Raw genomic sequence first — 20,811 nt, 5'->3', positions numbered from 1 at the left:
AAATACAATACATACAAAGAAAAAAAGCTTTTGCCACCCTTGGCTGATAGGTGCTCCCATGTCTTTGATTAATCGGCCTATTTCTAGATCCGTGGGTTTTAGCCATGAGATTTCTGCTAAGAGGGACAAGGGTGGTGTTTACACCACCTCTCACCCCGCCTTTCCCATCCTCTCCGTTCCTCACATCCTCAGTTCCTTGTTTCCCTGTCGGTTAACTGACTTTAAGCAACTTGCTCGTACTTTTAACCACCATACATCAACTATGGAAAGACTCTTGGGCTCCCCTTCAGCAATTGTCCCCTGTTCGCTGATCAACTATATTCTCTGTACGTTTACTTGGGCATTGTCAAGGTTGACAACATTTCATGACATCAATGGCCACTGTATTTTCCAAGCATCTCCCATCTCGTGACTGTAGCATTCTTCCAAATCTGAGAGCATTAATGTTATTCACTTTAAAGTGAGTATTTCTTGAATTAGCTCTGTTTCCTCAGTTAGTTCTATTTTTAGACTTTAGGGCTTCTCATCATGTTTGTGTTCTTTAGGTTTTGATAATTATTGGTTGTTTGGTCGCCCACATGTTGAAAGCTTGTTTTGTTTCCCAGCACCTACCTCAAAGGATAGGTAGGAGCCCAGAACCTGTCAGTCCAGAAGCGGGGAGGCATCCACAAGCCACACCCGGCAGGCCACACCCTTGCTTCAGATGCCTGTGGATAATTTAGACAAAGTATTGGATGCCGCTAGACCTGGTGTTCTAGAATCAAGAATGTGCTGAGAATATGGCAGGGGCTCTCTTGAATGCAAGAGCTGGAAACCAGAAAAGAACTTGACCTTGTAAAATGGATATTAACCACCAGAGAAGGTGGACCTGGAAGGCTCCTGTCTCAGACCTATCTCAGCCAGGAAGTATTACATACTCTCCCAGCCACAGCAGGCCTTCATGGCATCACGCTCCACGTCTGGAAGTAGATATCCACCCAATATTCACCGAGCACCTACTTTATGGGGGACACTGTGCTTCTCTCTGGGGTTGCAAAGACAAATACGACACACTGCACAACAGGCTCGCCACCTGCGGGGGGGGGGGGGGGGGGACACGTGCACGTTGCAGCATGGCCTGCGAGTGCTGCCACGGGGACACGCACAGATCCCTGGAGCAAGCGTCGGGGGAGTAGCTTCTCCAAGCTGATGGGAGATTCCTGGATTGAGTCCTGAAAGATGACCTGGAAGAGGTAAGAGAGAGTGGTGAGTGGAGGTGCACAGGTGAACTTTCTAGGCAGAGGGGAGAGCATGGCAAGCCCAGGTGTCTGAAGACAGTGTGGCGTAACTGGAGGGCTGGACAGTTGAAGGTGCTGAGGTGGACGGAGCTGGGCCACCTCCACGGAGGGACTCGGAGTAGAGAGAGTAAGCAGGGACGTGTTGTGTGCCCGGTGCTATGTTTATCCATCACTGCATAACAGACCAACTGAGACAGTGGCTTAAAGCAAGAACAGTTGCTTACTTTGCTCACAGTCTGCAGTCTGAGCAGAGCTCATCAGGGAGGCTCACTTGCTCCGCGTGGCATTGCCAGTTGGCTGGGCTGAGGGTGGGAGGATCTGTTTCCAAGCTGACAGTGCTGGTTGTCAGCTGGGGGTCTGGCCAGTGCCAAGGGCCAGAGACCTTGCTGCTGTCTATGTGGGTCTCTCCATGGGCCTGGCCTCCCTCACAGCAGGAGGCTGTGTTCCCAGCGTCAGGCAGAGGCTGCCGCACCCTTTGGACCTCACCTCCGAGGTCATATAGCATCATTGCTGCCTCACTCTGTTAGTAAAGACAGTTCCAAAGACCACACAGTTTCCGGGGGAGGGGACCTTGGTGATTGAGTGGCAAAGTTCTGAAAGAGCATGGGGGACCAGCCGTTTTTATAAAATCTCCCACCCGTAGGAACTGCGTGGAAGACAGAGAGGAAGGGGCTGAGGTAGGGAGAGCCATTGGGAGACTTATTTGAGTGAGAAAGGGGCAGAGTGGGGAGACGAAGGTGTAGTCCAGAGTCTCGTAGTCTCTGGGAGTCAGAAAGGAAGGCTCATAAATGACGGAGCTGCAGTCAGCCACGACCCGCCTTGCCAGCAGGCTGGACACCTCATGGCCTGCAGGCTCAGGCTGGTGGTGTCGGTGCTCAGCTCCCAGCGTCAGGGTCAGGCTCTGCTATAGATGGTTGTGAGGCTGGGAGCTGGGAGCTGGGAGTTATTTGTGTGTGCTGTGTCCACGTTGGTCGGGACCATGATTTTCCTGATCCTAAGGAAGCCTGGAGTGCCACTCTCAAGAGCTCCTGGCCTCACGGTTGACAGTTAGGTGCACCACATGGACCAGTTTTTCCAGGTGACTCCCAGCGCTGTGCTGCCCACAAAAACAGGCCGTCTTCAGAGACTGCTGCCGATGGGGAGCTTCTGCTTGACAGAGAACAAGGTCTGATCCACCCTTAAAAAGTGGAAACTCCTGACGCTGGCCTTTGGGGGAGATAGAGAACCCACACTCTGAATGCCTGGTCATACTCAATTGCAGACCAAGAACATGCAAGGTAACATTCCAGAATGTTTAAGAACATTCCAGATGCTTCCTGAGAACGTGCTTGTTTCCAAGTCTGTGGACCTTCAGGAACTTTGCTGTCCCCACCTTCCCAGTCATGGTCATGTATCCGTCTCTTGCTCTTCCAGCAGCACTCACCTTCCTCTCCCCCCACCTAGTGCTCTGCCAATGCAGGGCGACCCCTCATCTCTCACTCCCACCAGCAATGAGTAGGTTCTTTCCAGAATCAGACCTGTGGCCTGGGCTTGGGCCCTATTAACGTGGTGCCGAAGCAACTGAGCTGCGGCAGAATTCCGCCATCTCAGAGACCCGTGTTAGTGCATGGGGACCACCAAGACATGCCCATGAAAGGAAATTCAACCTGGAATCAGTACTGCAAGTTGGCAAGCAAGGCTGCCACGTGCCCTTTCCTGATGCCAGCAAGTTCGAGTCTTCAAAAACCCAAGCCCCTTGCCATGGTGCATATCATTTGAAAGATGGTCCATCCCAGGGATCCATTTTAAGGCACTGTGGCTGTTCTTTACACTCCTTGCTGTCCAACGCTCCTCCTATGTTGCACCCACCATCTCTCTATGTCTCCATTTTGTTGCTTGTAAAATAAGATACTGGGTCCAGCCATCTCTAGGGTACCTTCTAGCTCAGAACATTCCATGAATGTTGTTCCACATTGTATTAGTCACAATTCTCCAAAGAAACAGAACCAGTAGGATATATATATTAATAGATATATAACAGGAGATTGGCTTACATGATTATGGAGGCCAAGAAGTCCTGTGATCTGCCATCTGCACACTGGAAACCAGGAAAGCCAGTGGCATAATTCAGTCCAAGTCCAAAGGCCCGAGAACCTGGTGGTATCGATGGTGTAAGTCCTGGAACGGGAAGGCCTGAAAACCTGGAACTCCAATGTCTGAGGGCAGCAGATGGATGTCCCAGCTCAAGAAGAGAGAGAAGTCGCCTTTCCTCTGCCATTTTATTCCACCCAGGGGGACTGGATGGTGCCTGCTCATGTTGGTGACAGCGAATGTTCTTTCCTCAGTCTATTGATTCAAATGCTAATCTCTTCTGGAATCAGCCCCATAGGCACACCCAGAAATAATGTTTAACCAGGTAATCTGGGTGTCCCTTAGCCCAGTCAAGTTGACACATACGATCAATCCTCATACACACCTTTCCAAGACGAAGAACCAGGAGATCTTGATCCTTGCAGGAGCACAAGCCTTTAAACATACATTTTGTAAGAGCAAGAATTGGCCTAGGCCATCCAGATGGATCCAGTTTCTTGACTTTCTTCTCTCCAATGACATTTTCCTCCTCTCCTTCTTGGCCACCAACTGCACTGCCTCCAAATTTGCAAGTCACACATCCTTCCAGTTCATTTACTTAATCTTTCACTCTCACGAAGACTTCCCAATTCATTGATCCCTGGCATTTTCTCTTTTTTCATCAATTCCTCTTTATTTTCTCTTTTATCGAATTTAGCTCCCATGGTTTATCTTTGTAAGTATAGTACAGGCTATTTTATCCAATGTGATTTGGTCCTGCAATTGGTAATTTAAGTAAAAAAACCTTCAAAAGGTTAAAAAATTAGGGTTTTAGGGAGTTCTAAAAAATGACACATATACCTTTGAACTTGTTATTTTAGCTAACAACATATAAATGGGGATTAATTCACCAATCTTCTGAGTTGGGCCGATGCCTTTCCTCTGAAGTGGTTCTGCTGATTAAAGTTCTGCATTGCTGTTTCTGCATAAGTCACTATAAAGTCTCCTCTACAATTTCCAGTTTGGTGTTCTTTAAAATGGAGTGAGCACAGAATGACATTTGAAAGCGATCTAGTGCAGTTATGTTCTTACAGCAACATGTAAGACTGAAATAACAGGTGTGAGAACACCTGTAAGCCCAGAACAAACAGAATTGCAGTGTGTTACATTCTCAGCGGAGCATGGGTGCTCAGGAGTGGAACCATCTGGTGGGTGCCGCAGCCCATAAGTTCAATAAAACTCTCGTGCTCCTGGAAGGCTACCTCACAGCCTCTCCTCCCACCCCAAACCCCATCCCCTCAGCCTTCTCAGCCCATCCCTTTCGGCTGATGGTTCTGCCTCTATCACTGGAAGGAACTTAGAACTAGATAATGCCAGGAGTGATTCAACTGGGTGCCTCATAGCTACTTAAGAGTTGCAGCCCTAGCTGGAGGACAGATATGAAAAGAATCCTCCATAGAATGGGCCAGAAAACAAATACGGTGCATCTAATAAAGTGCAATGATTGCCAATTGCCATGACTAGAGGAACAGCAACTGGGTCACTGGACTCCAGGGGCATGGCTGGGAACACCTGCTGGAAGAGGACAGTGTGAGCCCTTTCTAGGCTTACACTAAACCTTCCCTAGGGAGTCCCAGGCAAGAACCTAGCCAGTGTCTGGGCTGAGGACCTTTCTGCTGTTGTTGTTGTTGTTATTGTTTTTTGAGACAGAGTCTCCCTGTGTTGCCCGGGCTAGAGTGCCGTGGCGTCAGCCTAGCTCACAGCAACCTCAAACTCCTGGGCTTAAGCGATCCTCCTGCCTCAGCCTCCTCAGTAGCTGGGACTACAGGCATGTGCCACCATGCCCAGCTAATTTTTTCTACCTACATATTTTAGTTGGCTAGATCATTTCTTTCTATTTTTAGTAGAGACGGGGGTCTCGCTCTTGCTCAGGCTGGTCTCGAACTCCTGACCTTGAGCGATCCACCCGCCTCGGCCTCCCAGATTGCTAGGATTACAGGCATGAGCCACCGCGCTCGGCCTTGTTGTTGTTTTTTTAATGAAAAATCCTAGCAGCTGAGAAGCCAAACCTAGAAACCTCCTAAAAAAGTTAAGCCAACATTGTCAGGGATAACAGTGATTTCTTTTATAAATAAATATTTCTTAATCCCAGGAAGATTTCAAATTAAATGTAGAAATATTTAAGAGAATCAAATTGACAGCATTAATATTTTTGAGATTAAAAAATCTGGGCATATTTGGTAGTTTATATTCTTACAAAGTTTAAGAGAATTTGGCCTAATTTAAAATGTATAATTAAGCCTAGAGCTTTGAATTTGGTTGGAATCTTACCAAATGTACAGCATTGGAGCATTTAAGAGAATTTAAGACTCACCATATTTATCAGAATTCCAAGGATTACTTAAGTACTTGGATAGGTTTGTTTGTTAATTAGATAGCTTAAGTACTTCAAAAAGGAAATGGAATTAATAGACATATAAATGCAGTTTAAAATACTTAAAGGAGTTTAATTACATTTAAAAATGAAACTAGACATTAATCCAAGTAATTAAAAGGAATTGCTAATGCTAGGTTTATAAATAGAATAAGAAGATTGGTTTGCCGAATTTAAACATTTAAGGAAGAACGGGGGTTTGGCAATTGTATCTCTATTTTTTAAAACTCAACTAACTTCCTTTTAGGTAACCATTTCTGCATTTAAAACCCATGCTTCAGGGCAAGAAACCCTCATCCTTCCTGGGGGGACGGAGAACGTCCATCAGACGTCAGATGGGCCTCCGTGCTCGCTGGCCAGCTGTATCCACCATGCCTTCTTTCTTCCAGGTAGCAACAGTCTTGTCCTGTCATTGTCATTATTCGGCCATCCCTCCTTGGGTTCCCCTTCCCACTATCAGCTCTCCCATCTCTGGGATTGTGCAGCCAGCACATCAACGAGCTCTGGGGTCTCCATCCCGGGAAACACTCCCGAGCCCTCCAGCTGTCCTGTTTTCTTAGCCCCCAAATTCTCCTCTCCATCCTTCAATCTGGCTCTGCCCCTCCACCCAAACTGCTTCATGTTGAGGACAGTGGCTTTTCTGATGCTGTCCTGGGGAGGCTTGTCTCCCTCCTCATCTGACTTGACTTCCAATTCACATTGTCATTGCAGTTCTGATGTAAGATTCAGTTCTAATGGTATGACATTTTCTCTAAGTTTTATAAAAATTTCACAATAGTCATACCCATTAGAATGGGTACTATCAAAAAAGCAGAAAATAACAAGTATTGGTGAGGATGTGGAGAAATTGGAATCCTTGTGCACTGTTGGAGGGAATGTAAAATGGTACAGCTGCTATGGCAATATAGCAGTTCCACACAAAATTAAAAATAATATTCCCATATAATCCAGCAATTCCACTTATGGTTACATATCCAAAAGAATAAAAAGCAGAGACTCAGATATTTGCACACTCATGTTCACAGCAGCATTGTTGACAATAGCTGAAAGGTGGACACCACTCAAATGTCCACTGAAGGATGAATAAACAAAATGTACGTCCATACCATGGAATATTATTCAAGCTTAAGAAGGAAGAACATTTTGACACATGCTACAACATGGATGAACCTTGAGGACATTATGCTAAGTGATTCCACTTATATGAGGTACCTAGAGTATCCAAATTCAGAGAGAATTCAGAGGGAAGATATTATGTTATAGGAAGGCTATGCAGTTACAAATTACTACTAGCAGAAAGCAATAAGAAAACAGACTAAATTCCTGGCAGTTGAGGAAACTGTGTACTGGGGACCAGGATGGAGGGGGTGGATAGGGACTCATGAAGGATGGAGGTGGAGCTGGGGTTGCAAAATGAGGGGTGGGGGTGCATGAGAAAGGCAGGTGAGCCTTTGGCCCAAGCAATGACAACGAGGAGAGCCGTGGCATCAGAGGGAGGTAGGACTGGTCTGACTAAATGCCAAAGAGGACAGAACATCATCTAGAATTTTGCAAGAAAAAAATGTGATGCATGAACCATATCCAGCCAAGTAAGCATTTTTTTTCAAGGGCAATATAAAGACATTTTCAGATATGAAAGGACTCAAAGTACACTGTTCTTTCCTCTCAGGTTGATTCATTCAGTGCTATTAGCCTAATACTTATTGAAGACCTACTAGGTGCCAAACACTGTTCTGTTTAGGTTATATCAATTAACAAAACAAATATCCCTGCCCATGTGGGACTTCATTCTAGCTGTGTGTGCGTGTGTTTTGACAGAGAGTAGACAATGACCATAATAAATACGTAATTTGTCCAGTGTTAGAAGTTGATATTAATAATACTACTGGGGAAAAATAAAAAGTTGGGCAGGTTCCAGCCTTAACAGGGCAGTCAGAGGGCTTCATTGAGAAGGTGCTCAAATTTTTTTTCTAGATTACTTATAATAGATTAATGTATTCAGATAATTGACTTCATTACATTTTCAAATTTGCCAATCATGTTAGCAAGCATTTTTTGTGAAAATATTGCCCAAAGATACAATTATTTTCTAAACCACCAGGAAACCAAGCAAAATCTAGAGTATAAATCTTTCTCCTAAATATTTTTCTACAACCACTACAACCAATTTGAGCATCTATTTTTATTCAGCCAATTTGGTTCCATGCAATTTAAAATGTACAAAATCTTTCTTTCCATGTATTTTTTGTTCATATAATTTCATACCTACTGTAGAAAATTTAGGATATATTAAAAAGTGTGATGAGAATAACAATGTCTCTAATTCCTCCAAATGATTTCTAGACAGCTCTGTAATCAATATCATCTTCCCCACTTCAGAAAACAAGCCACCCTAAAGATTTTCCACCACTGATATTCAAGGCTACTCCACAGTATATGAGTGGGTCGTTCCCAAAGACGAATTCCAAAAGCATTTTTAGCAAAGACGGCACCCTTGACCCTCCAACATGTAAAGCAACCACTGTGATATAAGTAATGTGATTTGGATACTATTTGGAGACTATTTTGGATACTGTTTGATACTATTCTGGTTGGGCAAATAGTTGGTTTCATTACTTCAAAGTCAAACCTTCTCTAGTGTATTATTCTCTGCTCTTCCCGGCACTGGGCTGGAACCCCTCAGCACTTGCAGAAATATGTACTGTCAGCATCTGGATTCCACGTGCGGCTAAATGGAGTTTTAGGTTGAAATCATTTGAACAGTGTCTCTATGATACTATAAATGTGTGGTTTGGAATCTCAGATTACTCACTACTGGCTTCATTTAAACAACAATTTAGTGCATTAACCTATTTTTTCCTTTTCATTAAGCTCATTTAATAAGCTGTACAAAGATGCTAAGCATTTTGTGTTACGTAAAGCAGTTTACCTTGTCTAAATGTATAATAATGCATAACAATTATAATATCATCCTTAAATGGCTGTACAAAAAATGCAGCTTTGCACCAGCATGTCACCATTTAGGCAGAGGTTTTGGAACTTGCTGGAGATTGTGCCGCTGGTGAGGAGTGACAGGCTCAGATCCAGAGTGGACGCCGAGGTGGGCTGGCTCCAGTACCATGAGAGCAGGACCTTTGCTTTTTAGAAGTCTACTGACTTTCTGGATTTGGGGCTTTCTCAGGCCGTGATCTAATCCAGGAAGGCCACATGCCCCCACCCACCAGCAGGAGCTCGAGTATAAGGCCCTGGTGCTCTGGCTCCTGACTGTGGCTGTAGATTTTGGTCACCCAACTGAGGAGCTGGCCAAATGCCCATTCCCTGGGGAGAAGATCGTGCATTTCTTACAAGCTGTCAAAGGTGAGCTTTTATACCAGCTGCCAGGCTCATCCATCTTCAGTAGTGACTTGGTGCCAAGTAGCAGGATTGTCCAAAGATAGAACATCATGCATCTTTCCACTTGGCTTGCTTGTGTAACTAGTAGTTGTGCTGTGCAGAACCCAGATGGAGGTTAGGGCAAATAAGGACTGTTGAAAAAAGAAAAAAAACAATACCACTCTAGACATTTAAGACCAGACATTTCTATATGGTCCAAAGAAAAAGACATGCTGCAAAAGGTGTATGCTGAGATTAACATGTGTCCTCAAGCCAGGGGGTAGGAACAGGTGATTTCCAAAGGGTTCAAGCAGACTAAAGTAGTAGCAAAAATGCAGGCCCGAACCACTGCATCGGAATCTCTCGGGAGCATGCTAACAACACAGATGACTGTTCCATCCCCTTCCAAGTCAGAATCCGAGAGGTGGAGAAAGTCTGAATGAAAGAGCACATTTTCTAATGGCCGGAGTTATAACTCCCCTGGGTCTGAGTGAATGGTTCTTAGAACAGCCATGGTCAGCATCCTTGGAGCAGAGGGAGTGCCACCTGCTGAGACATGGGCGCAGGTGTTCTGGACACCGGTTGGCTCACTGAACTTTGCCCAGTACTTACTTGTGTTGTCAGACTCATGCTGAGAATGTTCCACCCTCCCCACCCTCTAACCCCCAAAAAGAAAGATGTTTCCCACCCAAAAGAAGATCATTTTTAGGCATGCGAATTTGTCAACCAGCTCAGGTAAGGAGAGTGCTGAGCGTGGCTGAGTGTGGCTTTTGATCCTGGGCTTCGAATGAAAAATGGGCCATGGAGTTTGTTGAAGCAACACCTCTTCAAACACTTGCAGAGTCTAAGTTCTAGAAAGCGGGGTGGATCAATTCCAAGACTGCTAGGTAAGGACCACGCTGAGGGCCTGATGGAGCCAGCTTTTCAGTGGGGCCCTCTGACATCTGCAGCTAACACAGTCCAGATGAGTTCCAGGCACTGAGAAATGGCGAGCAGACCCTGGGACACAGGCAGGCCTGCCAGGCAGGTATCCATTACTGTTTGTGGCATGTCGCACAAAGCACCTTCACTTAGGCTACCCCAGCTACCCTGCGGATGGCGTGGATGGACAGTAGCCCCACTTGGCTTGGGAGTAAACCCAGAAAAGCAGGGTGATTTGCTTGAAATCTCAGGGCTGATAAGGTTCTGCTGGGCACCACCATGGGGCTCAGCTCCAAGCAGGTGTTCCAGGGCCTGCGGGTGAACCAATGCCACCTTGCAGGAGGGCAGCTGGCACCCAGGAGGCTGTCAGAATGGAAACAAACGCATTAATCCCATACTCATACTAACAATAAACAGTGCTGGATTCTAGAGAGAAAACGGTCAAAGCTAGACTCATGTTTATTGAAAAGCAAGATTTAAATGTAATACTTCTAAGTTTTTCTACCCTTTCAGTTCTGAACTTTGGTCTTAAGACATTATTCTGGCATTGGGCAGCAGGAATGGTGGAAAAGTAGGTTACAAACCAATTAGCACACAGAAACCAAAGACAAAGTTGCACTGGAACCAGAAATGCTTTGTTTGGAAATACCAGCTTCAGCAGTTAGAAAGACTCTAATTATAATGTAAGATTTTGATTTGTGATGCACTTTGGGGAAAAAGATGGACAGCTTTAGCTTCCTAGAAACATCATTTAATAGCATTTGGTCATAAACTGATTGTGAAGGGCCTGGTGTTTATGTACCTTGATTCAGCAAGATGGCTTGATGTTTATGTAAAACGAAGGCACACTTAAATGCAAACAAGTGAGCAAAGTTACCCAGCTACAGAATGACTAACCTTTATTGTCCTTTGCTGTCTGTGTAGAGAGGCAACAGAACAGCCAAACACGATTTGCTCAGGAAATCTCTGGACATTCAGGAAGGTTGACGGGGCAGCCCACCCAGCAAGAGCATCGGTGGCCACACTACAAACCAGGTGGGGGCCCTACCTTCCCCTCCCACTCTCCCCACAGGCTCATCCTGGGACTATCATCAATCCACCCTCTGCTGTTCCATCTGACTCCAGGATATCCTGGGTGCTGGTACCCTAATAAAAAATACTAACCTTGATCTACTGCAAGCAGCTGGAGAACTCTCACAAGGCAGTTGTGACAATATTGAAAATAACTGCCAATCACAACTACAGGCCTTAAAGAAGTTCCTGAAGCCAAAATGTAAATCAGTCTTCTGTCCTTTCATTACTTGTTTCTTCCCGAATTGCTATGTGTAAATCAAGGTTTTTCAGCTGTCCAGGCACTCAGTATTTAGATGGATTCTGGCACAAGGTCAAATGTCACACACAACAGTGAGACCTGGAAGAGTCTGCAAGACGTTTTTCCTCAGGTAAGGTGCAGAGGTATGTTGTCTAAGGTAATGATGTGCCTCACTCACCTGAATGTTTATTCACACATGATTGGGTATTGCCAACCTAAGATACCAGGCACCAGATTTCTATTTTAATATTATCAAGAGCAGCAAAAAGATACAATGAACTCACAGGGAACAGGAATGGTAGAGTATGCTGAACTCTCCTGAAACACCTCATTTCTCTTGAATTTCTCCCTAGACTGGGGCTGGAAGGGCACAGCCTGGAGCAGACCCTGGGCTTTGCATCCTGTTCTACCGTGCAGCAGCCACGTGGCCTTGTGCATCTACTTTGTGCCTCACTTTCTCCATCTGTAAAATGGGGATGATGGCAGGACCCACCTCACGGGGTTGTGACGGGGAACAAGTGAGGACACAAAGCTCGGGGCCTGCGGCAGGAGAATCTGCATTCCTGGTGCCTGGCACATCGTGGCAGTTCAATAAATGCTCAGTGACTGAGAGGACAGACGCGAGACATCGGTGGAGGGCCACACTGAATGTGAGAACTCCAGCTGACGGCAGTTTGGTAAGACATTGCTAAAGAAATAATTTCCTTAAGACCAAGCTTGAGATGCTGGATTCTCTTGAAAGTTCACTAATTAAAACTTATTATTTCAGTATACAAAAATGGTGGTAGAAAAAGAAAACACACAAGTTAATAAATTGGTTAAGCTCATCTCTAAAAATGTTTCCCAGCTGGCAATAAGCATTCAGTTAAATGCTGCAGTAGTAACTCTCCCATAACTGAGTCACAGTTTTCCCAAAGATAAACACACACAGTCTTGTCATAATACTTTTTTTTATTACAATATCCAAAAAAACTGGGTATGCAAGTTTAGGGGATCCCAAGACCCCTTCTTCAATTGTAGGAATGTGCCATCTCAAGACTGTATATTTTAACTATAAAGAAGTTCAAATGTAAAGGAAAAAGAAAATGCAATTTCTCCATAAACATTCTGTGTGTCTCTTACTACCAATCACATATTGTAAACCCTGAAAATTTCCCTGTAAAGCAAATAATATATATATAGAGTGTGTGTGTGTGTGCGTGTGTGTATGCGTGTGTGTGTGAGGTGTTGGTAGCGTCCCTTCCCCAAAGATCAGCTGTTTTCCTTAATCATCTGTATTAGTGTCAATAAACGGCTACAGATACATATTTCTTTGAGAATTAAATACATAATTGTGAAATTCAAACAAGCCGAAGGGCAAGAGGAAAAAGCACTATGTGGATGGCACATATGAGGGTAAATTACGAAAAACATCTGTCTTTCTGAGTCACTGGTTTCCTCTTCTGCAGACTGACTTCCAGGGAAATTCCTTCTTTATTGCAAGCACAGCCCCAAAGGCACTGGACAGCTTCCTCGCCGCCGTCTCACCCGGTAGTTCCAGTATTGCTATCAGCAAACGCGTTTGCTCCCTGCAGGGTCCGGGAGCCACGTAAGAGCACAGGGCACAGAACAAGGGTTGCTGGGACCGGGGAGCCTTCGCACCTGCTGCCTGGCATGCAGAGCGCCCCGAGCTCGGGACACCACCCTCGGAGTGTACTGTGGCTCACTGCCTTGCTAAGCGCGGCTTCGGTGTGTTCCCGCTGCGCCCGATGTCTTTTTAACGAGGGGTTCTGTTGGCATGAACAATTTGAACAGGCTAGCGCTGTCGCCAATTGAAAAGGAATAAAGTGAACAAGCTCATCCCTGTCCCCTCCCCTTCTCTAAAACTGGCTGGGATGGGGGGTGGCTGGAGCAGGGGCGTGAGGGCCTGGATGGCAACGGGAAACCAACCAACTGACCGACCCAAACAGAAAGATAGACTAGGCAGAGGGGGCCGACCAGGGCGACCCACTGGCAGGGCAGAGCCTCTGCGCAGAGCCAGGTGGGTGCGCTGCTGGGCCGGCCTGACTGCTGGGCTCTGGGGAGGTGAGTGGCACCGAAGCCTGGAGCTGGTGGGCTGCAGGGCCGCGGGCACCGACGTCACTGCAGGGCTCTGACGAGGTAGAGCTTCTCCCCATGCTCGCTGGTGAAGATGGGCGCCTTTTTGTAGTGTTCCACCAGCTCGTCCATGGTGTGGAATCGTCGCTGCCCAATGCAGTAGACATTGTCCACGAGCTGCACCTTGAAATGTTTGTTCTTCCCTGACGCTTTCAGAGACACGGAGAAGTCACTGGGCTGCAGAGGAAACAGAACACGAGTGACAACCGGGCACGGCAGGAGAGGTCTGTCCCTGCGTGACTACCAACTATTTTGGGTGCAACCATCTGAATCTTCCACTTAACTAAATCCACACCACCCTTCGCTCAGACGTCTGGGCTTCTGTTGACCAGCTACTAGGGCATCTGATGTTCAGAATGACCCGGATGCAGCCCAAGACTCTGAAGTTCTGCATTGGAGACAAGTCTGAGTTGGCTTAGCTCAGTGTCAGCACTAAATGCATTTTAGTTATTTGAGCAGTGGACACTCATTGTGGAATGTACAACACCTGTGCTAACCTGGGTGCTCAAGAAGCTTGAATTTTTTCATTTCCCAAACTATTTTTGGAGGAATAAAGTCCATCCTGGGAATTTAATAAGACAGGTTTGTATACAGGTGGCAGCTAGAAATCTCTTCTTCTGACTCCTAACACTATTAGAATTAAGCCACCAAAAATTTTTTAGTTCTAAGCATTTAAAAATATTAAGAGCAGTGGAAAATTCTGGTTGCACTTTAAACATAGTTCTTAATATCCTAGAGGGGGCTGCACTGTGGTTTGAGTACAAATTTTATTGAGAAATATTTAAATTCCATATATGTCAGTGCCTTACTTATATTTTAGAAATATGTCATTATTTTAATTAAAACTGGTCTTTTAACCCATTTACTGAAAAAGATGCAAAAAAGATATTGAATGAGGAATATTCTTTGTAAAAAAAAATATATTAATTCAATAAGTAGCAATTACTGAACACTGACTACATACCAGGCGGGCTGTGCCCTGGATGTGTCCATGTGTGGGTGAGGACATAAGCGTGAATAGTAAGTGACAACCCAGTGGGGCAGCAGATAAATAGGGAGGTAGACTTACAGTTGCCAACTGTGTTACGTTCTACAGAAAAAAAGAAGAGTTGCAGGAGAGAGAACGAGCTAGAGGAGGCAAACTAAGTGTGCATGTGCATGAGAGGGTGTGTGAAAGCATGTATGTGTAGTGTGAATGTATGCATGGGTGTGTGTGCACACGAGTGTGTTGGGGGGTCAGGAGAGACCTCTGAGAAAGTACAGCAGAGCCTGAGCTGCGCGAGGCGTGGGCTGGTGGGGGAGTGCTCGGGGAATCGGGACCTGCCTCGCCTGCAGCACTGAGGGGGCAGCGTGGCTGGGGGAGGGAAGGGACCCTGGCTTCCCTCAGTGGCCTCAGAATAAAACCCACCTGGCTCCTGCCTATGGTCCCAGTCCTTCAGGCTAGACTATGTCCCCCTCCACCCCCCACCATCACTCCTATTCATGTTGTCCTTGGGGCCACCCTCTGTCCCACTCCTTGGGTCGAACATTCCCTTGATGCTTAGCTCAAACGGAGCACTGCCCTTGAGAAGCTTTGCTGGCCCCACACAAGGCACACTGTCCCCCCGGCTTGCTACACAGCATCAGGTCACACCCTGCCAGTGGCAGGACCACAGCCTAACGCAGTTCTCCACGGAAGTCCTAGACCAGAAAGTTCTGCCTTTCCGGATGCCCAGGAACTTCGAGCTGCTGAGGACCCAGCAGGGCCACCTCCCAGCAGGACCTCCAGACAAAGCTAACAAGTGCCCAGGCTACTGTCTCTCACCCTGAAATCATAAAAGCCCAAATAAGAAACACTTGATAAGAAGTGTGCAACTCCTGTAAAACAAGGACTCACTCCATCTACACCAACGATGCCAGGAGAATGGGTGTCAGAAAATCCAAACTGTGCAGGGCAGCTGTGCTCACCCACCAGCCACAGCTGTCAGCATACACGAAAGGGACAGCCGTATTTACAGTTTGTATTTTCACGCGCCTCTGCCCAAAACAGACCAAATAAGAACAAATCTTTGAGGGAAAGGCCCCATCTTATCTCCATGCTAAACCAAGGGTCTGACGTCTTAGAGGAGTCCCTGGAAATGCCCCTGGATGAAACTTCAGGAAGAGCCTGGAAGGTTTATCTCAGATTAGGTCTCAGGCTACAGATTATTTTCAGAAACTCAGCCCCTAGCAGGACGGGAGAATTGGGAGAGACACAGAACTTGAATTTTATTTCAGTGGATTATAGAATCCTAATGTCACAGATGATGATGCCAACCAGCCCTATCAACATGACAGTCTAGGTGACCACGTGATGGGACAATTCTCAGATCATTACTATTTTCCCAGGACTGAACAACAAGATGGATGGAAGCTAGCCTCGCTGTTCTCAGTATTACCATCCAAGTTAGTTGCTATGTGTGGTTTTGAAAATAAAATTAACTAAAACAGGTACTGCTCCATAGGTACACCATGTGCCGGCAAGGCCCAGGGCAGGTGCACCACCGGCATGGTCACTGTGTTATCAGTCCTCGAGGATTAGGAGAATCACCAGGGCCAATCACACAGCGCTGCGTACAACAATATATATGTTATGAACCACTCAACCCTCTGCTGATGGCTTCAGTTTTTCTTTAAACACTTACTGAAACTTATTGAAACTAGTTTCAAGTTCCTTGCTATTAATATTCTTACAAGCATGTATATTCTGTGCTGTAAGTTGTGCGTTTAGAATAAGATGGAGGGTGATGATCTCACTTTTATAGTTTACCATGAGCCAGGTGCTGTGCTGGTGTTACAGATACTTTAATCAACTCATCAAGTGGCATTTTTAGTGGTTGCAGCATGGGAGTGAGTTGTGGTAAATGCATGATACACATGGATTTTAATTAAGCCAAATGATCAACAGATGACTTTCTGAATAGGGAAATTTGATTTTAATTTAAGCTCCTTAATTTAACATCACGGGCTGTGTGTGTGCATGCCCGTCTGTATGCATGTGTGTGTCACAGCAGTGAAATGGACATAGCAGAAAAGGTTATTTTTAATTTCCTGGGCTCCTGAGCAGAAACCTTAAAGTAAAGGACATAGAACCAACTTATGCCAAGAAGGAGTGCTGAACGTTTGGAAGTGTTCTTGGTTCAAACAGAGTAGATTTTCTGCAGGAAATGTGAAAATGAACACTCTATACACTAACATACACTGCTATAAGTTGCCGCTGAACACCTTGCAGTGAAGTCTGAAAATGAACTAGACCGGTGGTGCTCCGTGGGCTCCCAGCACCAGCAGCAATGGCCTTACCCAGGAGAGAAAGGCAAACCCTCGGGCCCTGCCCCGCCTGTGTGCAAACCCCCAGCACCCTGTGTTTAATGAGACATCCAGGGGATCCTGATGTGGTTTGAGAACTGAAATAAAATTGGGGCCAACCACCAGCAGTGCTGGAGCCACCAGAACAAGAGGTGAATGTGACCTATGCACGGAGCAGCCCGTGCTGGAGAGAGCCCATGGCTGACTCCTCCACGTCTGCGGCACCTTTCTGATTCTGTCCTAAGGAGCCTGCTGTAGACAGTCCCAGTAGGGAATGTCCCCTGCTGGGACAGCTGGGACACTGCTGCAGAGAGTAAGCAAAGGTCTCTTCCCTTCAGATGGAGCCCTGGATCTGATGGAGGTGGAGTTCCTCTACACCCAAAATGACCCTCGTCTAGAGAGAGCCTGAGGCAGAAGTTCCCAGAAGGCAGCTCTGCCAGCCCTGCTCTTGCTTGCTGTGGCCTTTCCATGCTTTGCTTTCTGTAATGGACTTCGGGAAATCAGATGAAAAGGGAACATGCCACACTCGCCCCCTCAACGGGTACTGGTACACTGACAGTATGACAGCGTTCTCTAAGTGTAAGCTTGTCAAAGAACTTAACGTGTTCTTGAAATGTGCAGTCCAGATGGCGGCTGAGGCTGTAGTCACCTGAAGGTTCGATGAGGGATGCAGGATCTGCTTCCAAAATGGCGGGCTTGCACGAACGCTCGGGGGCTCTCTGTGGGGCTGCCAGCTTGCCCTGGAGCAAGTGATCCCAGAGAGAGCAAAGAGGCGACCAGGACGCCTTTGGTGACCCAGTCTTGGGAGCTGCCCACCCTCAGGTCCGCCACATTCTATTCATTACAGGTGAGTCGCCAAGTACAGCGCATGCCCAGGGGCAGAGCAACAGGCTCCCCCTTCTGAAGAAAGGAGTATGGAAGAATTTGTGGACATCTTTTTAAGCCATCACAGATACTACACTTGTTAAAATTTTCTGTGACTGGACTGAAACCTCACCAGATGCAGCCCTGCACCACCTTCTCAGTTTGGAACTTATGCTCTCCTATTCCCTCACTTTAATTCCCACCTTTGGGCTTCCTCTCCCACTGTCCAAATTTTCCTACCTTTTCCTTCTCCAAACACTGTACTTACTAAGTACACAGTAATTCCTCTGGGCTGATTATGGACTAATTCTTCAAATTTTCTAATGTTAGACCACCACTTCTTGGTATTTCCTTCTCTGACTATTCCTTGTAAGGAATGATTTTTCTATTCTCACAGTTTATTTATTTTTGTTTTTATTTCAAAATATTAAGGGTACACAAGTGTTTCTGTTACATGGATACCTTGTACAACGCTTATCACAGGGTTCTTGGTGTGCCCATCACCAAAACAGTGTTCACTGTGCCCAATAGGTACATTTTTTAATCCCTCTCATAGTTTTTGAATTGAAGGTTCTGGAGTATTAATAATTAGTACAACCCATTCACTTCAATCTTCTTTTTATTAGGAAGTCATTTTCCAAATGGAATCTGAGGACAATTAACAGGTTGGTAGAAAATCAGCCTCTCTCAGGGCCTCTGTCATTGTTTTTGTTTAGGTCTTAGGTCCCCTATTTGAATATAACCCCTCTAAGTGCAAGAACAAGGTTTAACTCCACAGTGCCATACTGGGCACAGAGTTCCATGTGTTCAATGAATATGCTCACTTACGAATCCCTGATTTTAACCACTGCTTCCACTGCTCATTGCTCTAGGTAATTCTTACATCTCATCGCCTTGCAATTCTGCTCATAACAAGTGGGTACTTTTAGGGAACACCAGAAAATAACGCTCTTTGGTACTATTTCTTCAGCTTCATCAACTTGATCCGTTGCCTCAAATACTTGCTCAAAAGCACCTTTGTGTTTTCACGAAACAGATGCCCTGATCAGATCCGTCTCTCCTTTGCTTGAGATGTAATCATCATTTCTTCATAGAGGGAAAGAATGGATGCCGAGAACAGTCTTTAATATCCTTTATTTCTTCCTCCATCTCTGGAATGCTTAAGTGTTAATGTGATTTTCTGATTTTCTTCTAAGCACAATGGCCATGAGGAAATGAGAGGGGAGGGATGGTCCTTGCTCCAGGTACTCCTGGTTCTTTAATAACCTTTTCCTTATCTTTCACTTTGACTCTATGAAAAGACCAGAGTAGAAATGCTCTTTGTTGCGACCCACCAGGCCTCCTGTGCAGACTCTGGACACATCTCTGGTCACACTGGCGTCTGCAAGCATCCACAGTCTGCAGAGATATTTAACACTTCCTCCATACCCAAAGAGGGGTCATCGTACTGGCTTCTTATCAAAAGCTGTATCATTCTTTCCTTTTGGTAAATGGGTATTTTTCTCTTTTTATTTTTTTACCGAAGGCACTCTTCTGCCTAGGGAATGGATTCATTTACCAAAAAAATTTCAGAATCAATGGATTAGAGGCGAATTGTGTTCCGTCGATTAATAGTTTCTCTGTTGTTATCTCAGAAAAACCACCTTTCAGTTTTACCTATTAGGTCACCCTCCCTAGGTGTCTAATAAATATAGTTTTCTTTTAATCAATATGCACTTCCTGTCTGTACTTATGCCACCAGCTGTCGACTGACACTATTCTGTTTTTACATCAGATTACCTCTTCCTTACCCCAAGTGTGACCAGCCTCACCAGCATTTTCCATTTTCCTACAGATTTGTCTATGAAATATTTACTCCACAGGCCTGAAGCCAATGCACGTGTGACACGATCAAATACTCATCTTATTAGCATCTGAAATAAACTTAATGACATAAACAAAGAAAAATCAACCATCAACTACAGAACAGCCCTCAAAGTCCCATCCACTTGGTCTAGGAAAACAGAACTTGCACTGTCCACGTTCAAGTCCATTTGTGCTGCATGTTTATCCCTCCCTGCCCCCCAAACATATTTCTGAAAGTTACATGTAAATACCTCAGTGTGTAGGCCTTTAGAATACTGTGCTGGTCGTGCTTGGTTTCTTCGCAGTGTCACATGTGGTGTGACAAAGAGATAATCAATAATTTAAGTTGGAGTGTTACCATGTAACACAACAGTGTTCAAAAGGGCTTGAACCAAGTGCACAGTCCACAGGTCAGTGGTTCTCAAATCTGAGCATCAAACTGTCTTGTTCAAACTGCGGCCGCAGAGCCCCCGGCCCTGCAGAGATTCCGGTTCAGCAGGCTGGGGCGGGGCCTGGCAATCTGCATCCTAGCAAGTTCCCTGGTGATGCTGCTGCTGCTGGTCTGGGAACACACTTTGAGGATTACTGCCATGGAAGCCGAGGGAAATTTAAGGTGAGTATCCGCCCACTCACTTTCGGAAGCACAGTGCTCAATTCTGATAATGACTGTTCTCCAATGACAATGATACCACTGGGATTTTTAAAGCGGTGAAAGAGAATGCAGTATGGAAGACGAGTGAGCAGACCAGTCCACACACAATTCCACTATCAGTTATTACACACCGAGCCTAACTTCTAGAGAACTCTTTCTATGCTGTCAACTCCATAGGGCTCTAAACCTCTATTTTATTACCCTGTGCTGCTCTTGCTATGCTATAAAGGCCACGTTAAGAATATGTTTCGTAACAGTGCCATGAGAAACATCCCCAACTGAAAGACTGCAAACCGAAATACAACACAAAAGGTGAAAAATACGCCTGCCAAATAAAGACAAGCAAAATGCGAAGCTGAGATTAAAAGGTTATGTGCTCATACAAATCAAAACCACAACGAGCTACTACTTCGCACCCCTTAGAATGGCCATTTTACACACACACACACACACACACACACACACACACACAGTCATGTGCTGCTTAACGACAGGGATATGTCCTGAGAAACACATCATTAGGCAATTTTGTTGTTGTGCAAACATCATAGCGTGTACTTACATAAACCTAGATGGTACACAGCCTACTACACACCAAGCCATGTGATATAGCCTATTGCTCTAC

The 20,811-nt window shown here is 45.6% G+C and overlaps 2 protein-coding genes across 14 annotated transcripts in view; one reads left to right on the top strand and one right to left on the bottom strand.

The window, feature by feature from the left end:
* Nucleotides 1–1,120: 1,120 nt before the first annotated feature.
* LOC123637291 lies at nt 1,121–19,373 on the top strand. 9 transcript variants are annotated; one of them, XR_006734801.1, is made up of 6 exons: nt 1,121–1,232; nt 10,978–11,495; nt 11,719–12,042; nt 12,814–12,953; nt 13,658–14,083; nt 18,726–19,363. XR_006734801.1 is itself a non-coding variant. In XM_045550350.1 (5 exons), exons 2-5 carry the CDS (start codon nt 11,421–11,423, stop codon nt 13,782–13,784), a joined length of 666 nt encoding a protein of 221 aa, XP_045406306.1. In that variant the 5' UTR covers nt 1,121–1,232; nt 10,978–11,420; the 3' UTR covers nt 13,785–14,393. The 9 variants fall into 9 exon arrangements, 1 of the variants encoding a protein (XP_045406306.1); XR_006734807.1 differs by having other exon boundaries at nt 10,978–11,088; nt 11,179–12,042; nt 12,814–14,083; nt 18,316–19,373; XR_006734808.1 differs by having other exon boundaries at nt 10,978–11,508; nt 12,814–14,083; nt 18,316–19,373.
* Nucleotides 12,299–20,811, bottom strand: part of NCK2 (NCK adaptor protein 2) — a 131,525-nt gene continuing 123,012 nt past the window's right edge. For all 5 annotated transcript variants that reach the window (XM_045550348.1, XM_045550349.1, XM_045550345.1 and 2 more), the window contains one exon: nt 12,299–13,678. In XM_045550348.1, the coding sequence (XP_045406304.1) occupies nt 13,484–13,678 (195 nt within the window). In that variant the 3' untranslated portion in view covers nt 12,299–13,483. The remainder of the gene's footprint in view (nt 13,679–20,811) is intronic.

This window comes from Lemur catta, chromosome 4, assembly GCF_020740605.2.
Source record: "Lemur catta isolate mLemCat1 chromosome 4, mLemCat1.pri, whole genome shotgun sequence".
Classification (NCBI taxonomy): Eukaryota; Metazoa; Chordata; class Mammalia; order Primates; family Lemuridae; genus Lemur; species Lemur catta.
The sequence above is the reverse complement of the archived record's forward strand: the minus strand, read 5'-3'. Positions and strand labels throughout refer to the sequence as shown.